This window comes from Astatotilapia calliptera, chromosome 13 (assembly GCF_900246225.1).
Source record: "Astatotilapia calliptera chromosome 13, fAstCal1.2, whole genome shotgun sequence".
Classification (NCBI taxonomy): Eukaryota; Metazoa; Chordata; class Actinopteri; order Cichliformes; family Cichlidae; genus Astatotilapia; species Astatotilapia calliptera.
The window spans coordinates 7,553,131-7,566,393 of NC_039314.1; the positions used below are offsets into that span (position 1 = coordinate 7,553,131).

Genomic DNA, 13,263 nt, shown 5'->3' on the forward strand with positions numbered 1-13,263 from the left:
TCACAAAAAAGACCCACATGGGGCTCTTCTGCCCGCCTTCAGTGGCTCCCTGTGGCTTAAAAACACCCTTGATGACTGAGTTACTGTTACTAAATCTTTGCCTTAACTATATGTGGCCCACTCATGCTTAGGTGGGTAATCACCCACCAAAGACCCATTCTGAAGCAGGAAAAATGGTGGAACTTTTCCAGCTTTTTGGTAAAAATAACATTTTTAAACTAATTTTAGTCCAATACTTTCAAAGCAATACCAAAGAATCAATTAAATAAATAGCTTCCTGCAAAATAGTCACATGTGTTAAAAGATTTAAACTACTTACAACTATTAATAATGTCAATGGGCTAATATGAGCCTCAAATATGTTTTGAGTATCCATACAGATGTTTTTGCTTAAAAAATGTCTCTTTTGATATTCGAGGTTTCCAGCCCCTTGTGTAAAAGTATACAGCAAAAATAAATAAATAAAATTCTCACAGTGCAATATAAACAATACAGTCCTACTCCTCAGGAAAATGGGAGTATGGCGTCAACAAGTGTGAAATTTAATACAGAAGAAACTGGTTTTACAATATTTTAACACTCGTCTCAGTGACCTGCCTTAGTAGAGCCTTTTATGCTTGCACTAACACTCTGATTATGTCATCATTACCACATGCAGACAGTACTCAAGGTGGGAATGGGAGATGCTTAGATCTCTTAGATTATTCGGTACATAGTACAAACAAACAAACAAACATTAAGATCATGAATCATATATCACCTCAAAAAGCTCAGATTCTGAGTGTGAAAAACAACAACTCAGCATAAAACATGACAAAGGCCCAAATGGAGGGGCAGAAAAACTAAAGGAAAAGTCACAGTAAGTAATGGGAACAGAGGCTTTCTAGAAAAAGTGGCAAGGATGAAAAGAAGGGAGGGAAAGGTGTGCAAAATAGAGAGGAAGTTGTGTTCATGGGGCGTGAGTGGTGTCCAGCACAGTTCAGGAGCTGGTGTGTTTTTCTTTAAAGCAGCCGAGAGGCAGCGCTGAGATCCAGAAACCAGTAAACCTTCAACACAAAAACAGCGTAGGCACTGCCCCATCTAAGGCTACGTTCACACTGCAGGTCTTAATGCTCAATTCCGATTTTTTGATCAAATCCGATTTTTTTGTCTGCTCGTTCACACTACAAATAAAATGCGACAGCAAACGCTCTCTAGTGTGAACGCTCAAAGCGGCCCGCATACGCAAAAGAAGATGTCACACACAACGCGCTCTGTTTAGACCCAGAGCAACAGTATTGTTTGACTGATGGCCCTTAAGATAAAGACTTCGGTCTTCACGTTTCCCAATTTTTGCTTTAAGTTATTTTGTTATTTACATAATAATGTAAATAACCTAATAATGATCCTTATTGCTGTTTAAGAGAGGAGCGGTGCTTCAAAGGATAGCTGCAGATTTCTGTCAGAATCTGCAGATTATACAGAACAAATAAAATGTTTACGTTGTCTTCCCAACAGTTTCACTGACATCCACACTGGATGGCCAGGAAGCGTTCGCGATGTCTTCTCGGGCGCTTCTCTGGCGCTGATAATTGGCTTCAGTCTTGTGTCGGTGACGTAAAAGGCGGATTTAATGCGACTTGACCGTTCAAACAGCAGTCGCTTTCTAAAACATCGGATATGTATCGGATTCAGTACCACATACGAAAGTGACCCAGATCGGATTTGAAAATATCGGATTTGCGCCGTTCACACTGTCATAGCATGATCGGATATGGGTCGCATAGGGTCAAAAAAATCGGATTTGATGCGCTTTCGCCTGCAGTGTGAACGTAGCCTAAGTGACAATTCCACAGCATCTCTGTGCATTATTGAATTACTGAGGCTCATATGCAAATCAGACAACACAAGACAGCGTGCATGTGCTCAGAGTACATTTGAATGTGTCTGTGTTCCTGTGGGATCGGGAAAGCCCAAAGGTGGGAACCGGGCAACCTTCTCACCCTCGTTCTGTGTTCCTCCCCAAGGGTAAAATAGGGCCGAGTGGGGAGTTTGTGAACAACACGCTGCAGAGGCAAACACACAAGAGCAGATATGGGGGGCTGGGGGTAGTAAATACCAGAGCCAGGAGGAGTTAGGTGCTGTGGTAACAGAGTTCACAGACAAACACTGTGATCAAGATTCAACACACAGACACACACACACACACACACACACACACACACACACACACACACAGCATATGTGTTCCATATACAGAGTCCCAAACTGAGAATTTGGACAAAGCGCTATCCAAAGCAAGATGTAAATGGATAAAAAGATGTGGCACGTTGCCATAATCCCCAACAAGACATCAGTCTCCCATGGGCAAGAACAAGCTCTGGGAACATCTGAATGAAATGACAGTGAAATAGAGGAATTAGCAGATGAATGAGAAAAAGAGAGAAAGAATGGGAAAAACTTAGCTAAACTAAAGCACTTGGAAAGACTCCTTTCTTTCATCATCCTCCTAAGCTATAGATATTTCAGTGGTTTCTGGTGTGAACCGAGGTTATGTTTGTGAGTCCTGGCTCCTCTGTGTATCCACATTTATTATTTGTGTCAGTTTCTACAGCAGGTAAACTGCAGTGTATATGCAGATTTCTGTGGAAGCGTCCTGAACTCTTCTCACTGCTGAGTTATGGCTGCTGTCACCAGTGTAACCTCTCGCTAAACCTTTAATGTCTTCAGCAGCCTCATCCTCTCTTACTTCCCTGGATGTCCTCACCATCACTTTGTTTCCCTCACATGCTCTATTCACTCAATCAAATATACTGACTGTGTATGAATAAATTTTAACAGGAGCATTTGAGTATATACTCATGCTTGTGTTATACTCAAACCATCACTGATAAATGTTGCTAATCCAGATAAACTTATGGTGAATGAATTCCAAATTGTAATTTAGACTGTAATGTTAATTAAGGCAGGTGCTGGGATTTTATATAAAGAGATCTACAGGGCCCTTTGTGATTATATTATAAAGCTATAAATATTATGCAGCAAAAGAAAAACTATATTAGTACTTAATATTGGTATTTTACAAACAAAAGACATTACAGCATGTTGGTCACTGGCCTGAGACATGATGGGCAAGAGAGACAAAACTGAAAGAGTATAGAACAGAGATCTGATCTGAGATCTAAAAGGCCCAAGAAAGGAGAGCAAAGAGGTACATTTGAATTACAAGATGGCAAATCTCCAGCATATCAGTGTCGTAACAGGCCTCTTACTGTTGTACCAAAATGTTAAAATATAAAAGCATTTATATCAGAGTATAAAACACTTAAAGTCATTGATATGTGAATTCCAGTTTACAAAACCTCAACAACGTAGGACCCCAGTGCTGAAATTCAAATATATTGTCAATATAAAGTGTGATAACCATGATAAATGTGCTGTACGTGTGAGATAATGCGTACCTTATACCGCATCTTGGGGCAGGAGTGAATGTAAAAGCCCAGGTAGTAGTAGGACAGCTTGGGAGACTGTTTCTGCAGCTGCTTGGTAAAAGCGATCTCCCTGTGGCAGGAAACACACAAATGCACCTTGTCAGAGAGCTAAGTGTAAGGAAAAGGCTTCATGCTTTTTGAAACATCACATACTGTATTCAAGCAGCATACAGTGTCACTGCGTCTTAAAAGGATGCCTCGATCCGACATCACTTTCCTCATAGCTGGAGTTTGTGCACCACAGGGCACCAATTTCAATTTCCCATGTAGAAAAATCATGGTTGCAATTTACACAGTTATTTTATTGTCAGGTTAATTAGATTATTTACTGCAGTGTTTACTCTTCTGAAAAATATGAACCCTGATGATGAGCTGATTCGGAGTTTCGCACAGTTTTAACTGCATATGCAGGGATGCTGCATCAGAAAAGTATCAATTTTTAATAACAAAGCAACAATAAAGGAATTAATAAAACATTCAAATTGATACATCAAAAAATACACCAACTAACTTAAAATGTGTTTTCACTTACAAGTTAGTCCATCAGCAGCATATAAATGGCACTTGCTGCTATGTCTAGAGCAGTGCCTAAGCTGAGGAAGTAAACACCCACACTCAAAAAGGCAGGTTTTTTTTTTTTCACCTTCTTTTTGGTTTCATGTCATTACACAAAAACAATTGCCTTCTCTCTATCAGCCCTGAGCCCTGAAGCAGAGAAGACGGTGCTGAAAAAGGAGGAAGAGAGTGTGTAAAATAAAGATTTAGAACGTGGAGGATTTATACACCTTCTCCAAATACAGTAAATGTCTCGCCTGCTTTATTTTTCCCCAATAGCTTCTTCCTTAATTGCATCCTTTTACTGAAAGCCTATTTTCTCCTTTCTCTCGGCCGTTTCCTTCGCTATTCCATAACTAAATTCCAGCTCCTCTTTTTTTCCCCCCCCCTATCCTTTTTGTTTCACTCTTCCTTCCACTTCTGTGTTTCACCCGCTTAAATGAAGTGGGAGAATTCCCATTCTTACAAGACTTAACAGACAGAGAAAGAGGCCTTAAAATAAAATAGATGCACTGAAAAATAAGACATGGGACAAAGCAAGCCAAGCAAGGGAGGTGGGGGGAGAGAGAGGGAACAGGAGGAGAATATAAAAGAGGAGGGTCAAGAAAGAGAAAGGGACGGAGAAGAGAGGCAGCAAGAGAGAGGTGCTAGAAGGTCACCCGCTTGCTGCCAGGTTCCTGGGTTCCCATCCCCTCACCACAAAAGGGCCCGGCAGGCCTGAATCAGGGAAGAAGGGGGGGTCAAGAGAGGCGAGGGGCCCATTCACAAAAAGCCATAGGCCCCCTTCACTTGAGGCCTTCACACCCCCCACCTCCACCCCCATGGCAGCAGCTTGAGTCCGCCATTATCCCCTCTTCAGCCATCTGACACTCCAGCACAAGCCAATTATCAAGCCCTCTGCTCCTGCACAGCTTCCCTCATACTGATGTGCATACGCAAGCACACGGTTCATAATAATGCATGCTATGAGATGCTTTTTGCAGCTTTGCATGCACGTGGAAACATTTTGTTACCTAATCTTACAAGAACTGTGTTGAGCTTCTAGTGATGGGAAACACACAGATACTTATTTTATTGTGTCAGCATTTATGAGTAATCTATATAATATATATGTGGTTAAAACTGGGGCCACTTCAGGAATTTTTGCCATTCGAGTCCATGTTGATTGGACTCAAATGGCAATTTTTGCAATTTTGTTGCAAAATACTGCAAACATATGTTTAAGTATTTTAAAAGTGGATATTTTTGTTATCTAGAATTATTTTTTTTTTATTTTTACTTTTCATAGGCTATGTGCGCATTCAACTACAAGACTGTTTACAGAAAAATATAAACACTCAATCAGATTAAGCCTGATTAAGAAATACAGTATATTTTGGTTTGAGATCATTGACGGATCTCTTCGTAAGAGAGATCCAGGTTTAACACCAGCTGTGTTCCCTGTACACAGTGCTTCAGGCACCTCATTATGCGCCTCTTTTCTTCCCCTCTTCCTTCTGTCCTCGGGGGCCTGTGGAAGAAGGAGCAGCACTCTTATGAGAAATTTCTCAACATCTCCCTCTCCTGTTTCTCCTGCTGAATCGCACATACAAGCATACTGACACAGCTAAATAGCGCGCACAGTGCTTTACTTGTTTTAGTATTGTTGTATTGCCTGACATCCAGGCGTATATTATTTCAGCTCTGACATTATCTAAACGCTACACGTGATTTGTAAAATGATAAGTGAGTAAATACACAAATCAGGACTCCCAAAGAGGTATTGGTGTAAAATTCCAGAACTTTCCATGAACTCTTGTTACTAAAAAAAAATAGAAAAAGAAAGGAAAATTACCAACATTTTTTTTTTTTTTTTTAAACACTAGAATGAACTTGATTGCGGCTGAAAAGTTACGTTTCCAATCCAACTGGGCCTGCTGTAGGAACGCCATCTAATGTAATGAATATATGCATATACCAGAGAGGGGGTGAGAGGGCCACATGCATTCTGTACAGCAAGTTTTGAACAGAGTCAGCCAGTCCAAGCAGACTAGGGAGTGTCCAAGACCTGATCAAAGACCGTTCTCTGGTGTCTGTAAACACGTGGGAGGATTTCAGTCCCGCTGGCTTCCTTCTCCAAGGCCTCCTCCACACGTCGAGCACTCTGTGTTACTCTTTGAGTCAGACTCTTACAATAATAAGTGATGGAGGGGTGGGCTGTGTGCTTAGGATGACCGAGGTGTTCCCTCTATATGAGAAAAGATCCTCTGCGCGACTGCACATAAACGCTCACAACTCCCACCTGTGCACACCAACTTTAAAGCGAAGATCACCCGGTCCCTCGCATATGTGCAGAGAAATTTTTAAAAGCCTTTCTCGCATTACTGGGTTACATTTTAACAGGAAACGCCAGATATGTGCACCTATAGAGTATGCGTGAGTTCTCTTATTTCAACCTGGGAGAGAGAGAACTGTCATCAGCTGAACCGCAAAACAGAGCACTGCCTCAACCAATCAAGTGTGAAGAAAGAGGTATTTTTCCCTGACCTAGAGTACTGTGGCACTTATAGTATACAGTTCTAAAGATAAAATGTGGGAGGAACCAAATAGACCAAGAGTCAGGGGGAGAGAGAGAGAGGTTAAGAGGAGGGCAAACATGAGAGGCAGGAAAGTGAGAAAGCATCAAAGACAGAACAAAGACATTAGGGAAGAAAGAATGAAAGGAATAAGAGACAAAGCAACTTCTTTCTTAAAAGGAGCTGCATGTTGCATTTCGTAATCATTGCTGTGGTCGTTTAAGACCAACTGTAACGCACTCTATGGTGCTGCCGTGAGTAATGTGTGCACCGGTGAGGTTTTATTACGCCAAGCCCTTTAAAAACACCACTGGCATCATGTCCCAGTGGCTTACTTCTGTCTTCACAGCAGTTTTTCACGTAAACAGCAAGCACATTGTGTTTGAGTGCTGACAACAAACCTGAGAGCAGAGTAGGAGCCCAGAGACAGTGAGTTAAAGTCGGGATGGTAGTACAAGTAGACGGAGGACACACAGGTAGGCAGGATATCAATCACCCCCACTGCCACAATACGTCCATCCAGCCAGTACTGCTGGTGGAAGGAGCCGTAGCCCACCTCAGGCCCATCTGGAGCATATTCTGCCTGGGGGAAAGCAAACAGAGTGAAAAGTTTAAGAGAAAATAGTCACTGGTCAGAACAATAGCAGTACTCTAGTGCACAGTATAGTTTGCATGTAAAAATATATAAATCACAGAGGAACGAGAATGTGGTATTTAATAGCGCTCGTTTACTTTCTTGCACTGATCCACTTTCTTTTCTGCACACTCACACCTGTATGATGTTGTATTACAGACCGTGCTTCTCCCTGCCAGGCCTCACGCATTATGTGTGGGGGTGTACAGTAGCCTCACGTTCGGCCTGCTAATGGCTCCCAAATGTGGAGTGAAAGCAGGAGCAGAGTTGGGCTGTTGGGGGGGGGGCACTGGCCACAGAAACACTCCAGGAGAGGATTTTAATAAAAAGACCCTGCACGAGCAAAATCCATTTCACCAGGCGGTAGTGGAGTGTTGCCAAGCTTTCCTCCTATACATGTCTGCGTCTGCACTCCCCCTGCGGCACGAAAGAATGCGGGTGTAAGTGAGCACCCATGCGCCCGGGCCTCCCTCCATTAATGAAACTGTTAAGTTTTTGTAACACGTTGCGTTTCTCACAGGGTTACTGCATGCTGGGTTTTTCAATCAAGTCAGCTGACTTCTTTTATCCCAGAGGCTTAAATCTAGAGGCTTGGGGTTTGGGGTTAAAAGTCATATTAAGCAAGGGTATTGGTTTATGTTTGTGTATGTGTCTTTCTTCAGCGTACTAGTAACAGGATCCGTCTCCTTCTCCAGCCTTCATCTGGACGCAGTTAAGAAGCACAGACGCTGCTAGTTATCACAACACTGAGAGAGCTAGATCACTAATCCAGTGCGCCACTGGGCCTGCGCTCTGACCAAGTTAAACCTGACCAAATAGAATCTCTCACCCACTCCCACACCTCCCTGCAGCTCTGTGACCCCAGCAGACTGACAGTTTTCTTAAGAAGAACTGGTAATAAAAGTTATATCCCTTTAGGTCAGGCCTTTGGGTACCCAGGTGTAATTAACTGCCTGACACAATCAATACCAGAGGCCATTTTTGTGTGTGTGTGTGTGTGTGTGTGTGTGTGTGTGTGTGTGTGTGTGTGTGTGTGTGTGTGTGTGTGTGGATAGGTAATTTAATTATCCTTTCCTAACAGCTCCATAAAAGAGGCCACATGACGTTAGATGTAGATTATGAGGTTTTATTGAGATTTAGCTGCGACCGACAGATGATTTAAGAATAAAAATGAACATTTTTGGCAAACGGTCAGCTGGCGATGGTGGAGGACAACAATGACCACAACTCGATAAAGCACTGCCTGATGCGGATTTAAAAGTGTGTGTGTATCCATAGCTGGGGGAAACTGTTGGTCTGATGTTTTAGCGCCATTTATCACTAAAACACCAGAGGCTTTGTCAAAAGGAAAGAGCACAAGATGATTTTTCGTAACGCACGTTCAGCATACACACTTGAGCGTTATTATGAATGTGAGTGCTCATGCAAGAGTTGCAATGGCTGCCTGAGTGTGTGTATGAGAGTGTGTTTGTTTATAAGCTTGTACCGCGCTCAAGCCTGATCTTGTCAGACTGACCTGTGCATCACCTCAAACGACAGCTTAATGGTTGTGTCCTTGCAACTGTGACAACAATCTAAACATTCCCTGGAACACTTCTAACCACCCCAGAGCTTTCCAGCAGCCCCAAATCACTCACATATGGCCTAAATACAGGGCTATGTGTGTAGCACGCTTGATAAAGCCATGAGGTGGTATACCGTGTGTTTATTTCAACCTGCTCAGGGAGACATTTAGTTAAACTTCTGCTGAATTAGAATAATTGGATTTTGTGAACCCTTCAAGGACAAAAATGAGCTTATATTCCCTTTATAGACACTTTATCTCAGACTTGAATGGTTAAGTTAGCTTTAAGGAAGAAGCCTAAAATAAAGACGGATGATGTGAACAGAAATGAATATGACAATGATTGTCTTATATTTCACTGTAAATTGTGCAAAGATAAACATAAATATATGCAATGTTTTAATTTAGCATAAGCAACACGTTTAAAAGGTTAGTTCAGGTTAAAAGAAATAGAGAAAAAGTTTTATGACTGTAAAACCAAGTGGTAGAACAGGGACATATCACAACTAAAAAGTTTAATAAGTAAATTTGGTGTTCAAAAAAAAAGTATCCTAGAGAGGCTGAGGCACTCAGAAGTATAGATGTGGAGAGTTTCACCACTCTGTAAAAGGCTGCGTGGGCAAGTAGCTCAGGAATTTAAAAATAGTGTTTTACAATGCATAATTCCAGAAATTTGGATGATAACACCACCTACAATGAGACGTTTTGCAGACTATTCTGAGATGCGACCAAGAAATTGGTCAGAGAAAAGATCCACCGATAAAAGTGCATTAAAAAACAGACAATACTGCAGAGGAAATCCCAACACTGGCTCAGCAGCACTTCCAATGACAACTGAAACAGTTTGTTGCTAAATGCACAATATTCTATTTTTGCAAAGAAAACAAAACAAAACACATCAACGAGATCCAGAAATACGACCCCCACTGAACTAAATTCATGGATGCTGCATGCGGTTAGGGACCACCTCGCTTGAAAGCAACATATACGACAGCATCCGTGATGGCGCACAAAGCACAGGTAACTTGCACACCTGTGAAAGCACCATTAATGCTAAGTGATAATGTAATGATTATGGGGCAATACACTCTAAAAGGGAACCTCTTAGTCTTTCAGTTCAGATGTTTTTGTTGCATTTCTCAGTCCGGCAGTCTGCCTTTGTAGTTTCAAAGAGTTCGCTAAATTCGAGCAGGGTGCTGCAGTAGGAGGCCGCTGTTCCAACGGGTCTGTTTGTGAAATCTCTCCCTTTCTAGATATTTCACAATGAACTGTAATCAACTGTAAGTGGAAGCATTTGGGAAGCAACTCAAGAGTCAGACCATGTAAAGTTACAGAGTGGGGGTCACCGAGTGCTGAGATGAACAGTGCACAAAAGTCAAGTCTTGAGTTCCAAACCTCTTCTGACAGCAACATCAACGCAAAAACTGTCGGGAGCTTCATGGTGTGGTTTTCCAAGGCCAAGCAGCTCCTGTAGGTGTTAGGTGAAGGTGGTCCAGTACTTTTGTCCATACAGTGGATGCTGCAATCCAGCCATCTTTTTCAAGAAAGACCTTACTTATTTTAAAGCAGTTCTCTGGAACCTGTTTTTACTGAGTCATGTTAAGTTAAACTCTGTGCTTTTGTTTACATATTTTTTTTGTCTGTTTTTGATTTGGTTTGACCATTACACAGCAGTCCCACCTTTCTGGAAATGAGTTCCTGGCATCAAAACTCACTATGATCACATGTTTTTTTTTTCATAATTCAATCAATTTCTGTGTTCCAACATTTGACAATGCCTCTTTGTAAAAATTTACGACCAAAAAGAATAAGGTTAAAATTATTTTTCCACATCCTTTTTTTGGTATATTCCACATAGTGATCAAAGTCTTTTGGAAAAGTCTGCATTTCTTTACATAGTAAAATAATTCTCTGACAAAATGCTAAGAAGGGAAAGACAGAGATGACCAAACTACAGAAGAAAAGACTGAAAGCCACAGTCCTGCACCCCTGTTACTGTGTAGGTTGTTTATTCATAAAAGGAAAACTGAATGAGGAGACAAATCCCACAAAACCCATAACACCCTGTGTTTCTCCTGCACTGAAGTGCTCATCATGTTTGGAGACAGGCAGAACCAGTGTGTTTACATTTCTGCATTTGTATGTAAAAGCATCTGAAAAACTCTATGGCATATTCTGTTAACTGCCACTTAGTTTCGGCATGAATCCTCTGCAGTTTTGGTGAAATCAAACAATTAGACTACCTGTGTCCCAATTACAATTTGGAAGTATGCATTTCTCATACATTTTTAAAAATGCAGGCTTATATGTGAGCTGATGAACCACAGAGTTTGCTGGTCCATGTGGTGAGTGTCTGTGTATTTTAATAGCACTGATTGGACACAGATGGAGGCCAACACGCAGAGCAACAGCAGAAATCCATGTATAATAATTCTGAAATGGAGAGCGTTTGGAGAGAGACAGGGGAGACTGAGATGAGAGGATGAAAGAAGGAAAGAAAAACAAGTTGCACAAGAGGACGCCGAATGAAAAGAGATGGCCTCCTCAACTGGCATAGAGGAGGGGACACTGAAGGCAGGAAAATATGCGAGGTAGTGTGGCACAGTTTTGGTGTGCACATGTGTGCAGAACTGTGTAATTCAGCTGCCTGGCCTCCAGCCTTGACGAGGTGATAAAAGCTTGTTTCCTATAAACACTAATGATGTTCATTAGCGGAGACCTGAGGGGGCCCACGGGGCAAAAGAGAGTGACTGCGTTTGTGTCAGTCAGTCTGCGTGTGCTCTGGACCTCAATCCCATTAAAGTGGCTGTTATAAGTACCCATCCTGGGTCTAATTGTTGGTGTAATTGTCCTGACCCAAGAGGTCCAGTGGTATTTCTGAAGCCTGCAGCTCAACAGGCCTGACAAGTGCTCAGTGATGCCTTACTGCAAACTTGCACCTCACAGCAAACACCACCAGATTAACCACCAATGCTCTTCCAGATCCTTCTGTATACAGATTAAAGCATCTAAAAATTTACACAGTAAACAGATTACGAGCAAGATTTCACTAATTAATGCACCAGAAGCTGCCATTAAATTTCTAATGGTGCCTGAATAATTGCTTCTTGTTAAGTGGGCCCACACAATCTCCTCATCAACCTGTAATTTGTACCACGCCACGCAAAGTAATGGGCAGTGGTATAAATGTGGTATGTTCTATCCCGTCAAAGCCAGAGGGAAGGACTGCTCTGAAGACCTTATGTTCAACACAGTTGCAATCTGGACACCACATTTACCATTTTCCTCCTTCGGCACCCCTTTTCACTAACACAGGGCTAAATTAAAACCCCTCCGATATGAAACAAAACCCCCTTTCCAAATCCCTCAGCTCCACTCAATCCAGCTGGAGGGCTCTCTAAGAGGCAGACCAAAGGTAGAGGGTTGGTATGTGCTGAAAAAGGGCAACTAGTTTAGATTTTCTTTCTTTTGAGTGAATGTGATGAGGAACTAAAAACCGAAACCCCAGGCGTTTTTCAAGTCATTATCATAATCTCCATGACAGTAATTTCAGGAAGACCCTCTACTGGTTGGGGCAAATCATTCCAGGTAACACATTTGGATGAACAGAGACATTTAAAAGCAGGGGGTTATTAAACTGTCAACAGGCCAAAGGAAATACATACCTCTAACGGTGAATCACAGAGAAATCTCTTGAACTGTGGAGGAAAGCAGAGGGGGGGGACAGAGAGAAAAACAGTTAGCTCTCTGGGTCAGCAGCTCTTTTGAAAAAGGCATAAATGAAAACCATACACGTCTCCTTTGCTGTTCTATATAACTTATCCCTCCCTGTTTTCTTTCTACTCAGGTGTCACATTTCAAATGAAGCCCTCCATTCACTACGGGGAATTAAAAGGAAAACTGTATTTATACAAATGAAAACATTTACCCTATCAACTGCAGCTCGCACTACAGGGAGGACACCGTGACAGCAAAAATAAGCAGTGCTCCCAATGTCAAAATAGTTTCTCTCTCATTTAAAACACCACACCAGATATTGATTACTGGGGTGGGGGTGGAAAATATGTCATTTTTCTTCCATTCTCTCTACCGTTTCCTGGAGTTCATTTTTAGCAGTGGGGTTGAGAGCGGTGTCCATGTTTAGGTCCAAAACCGTTTTGTAATGACAACCAGAACGCCAAAGTGGTGACTGACAGATTTAAGTTTACTCAATGAGCACATAACACAGACCCTTGCTCATATTTTACAAAGACATGCTACAATCCAGCTGTGTCATTCGTTTGCAGATATGTTTACCTTGGGGTCCACTGTTTGAGGAGCAGAACATAGATCTATATCAGCACCAAAGTATTGTAAACACTGACAGTGAGGGTCCAGATGTGATTCCATAAACAACGATACACACTGTATTGCACGATGACCCTTATCCGCCAGCAAATGCATTTCCATTCATAATTATTTTGTGTTGCTTCTGATTCTATCCAA

General features: G+C 41.9%; 1 protein-coding gene across 6 annotated transcripts in view; it reads right to left on the reverse strand.

Moving 5' to 3' along the window:
• ate1 (arginyltransferase 1) overlaps positions 1-13,263 on the reverse strand; it is a 53,044-nt gene that overhangs the window by 19,567 nt on the left and 20,214 nt on the right. For all 6 annotated transcript variants that reach the window (XM_026190968.1, XM_026190964.1, XM_026190969.1 and 3 more), the window contains 3 exons: positions 12,444-12,476; positions 6,982-7,163; positions 3,441-3,540 (listed from right to left, as the gene is read on the reverse strand). In XM_026190968.1, the coding sequence (XP_026046753.1) occupies positions 3,441-3,540; positions 6,982-7,163; positions 12,444-12,476 (315 nt within the window). The remainder of the gene's footprint in view (positions 1-3,440; positions 3,541-6,981; positions 7,164-12,443; positions 12,477-13,263) is intronic.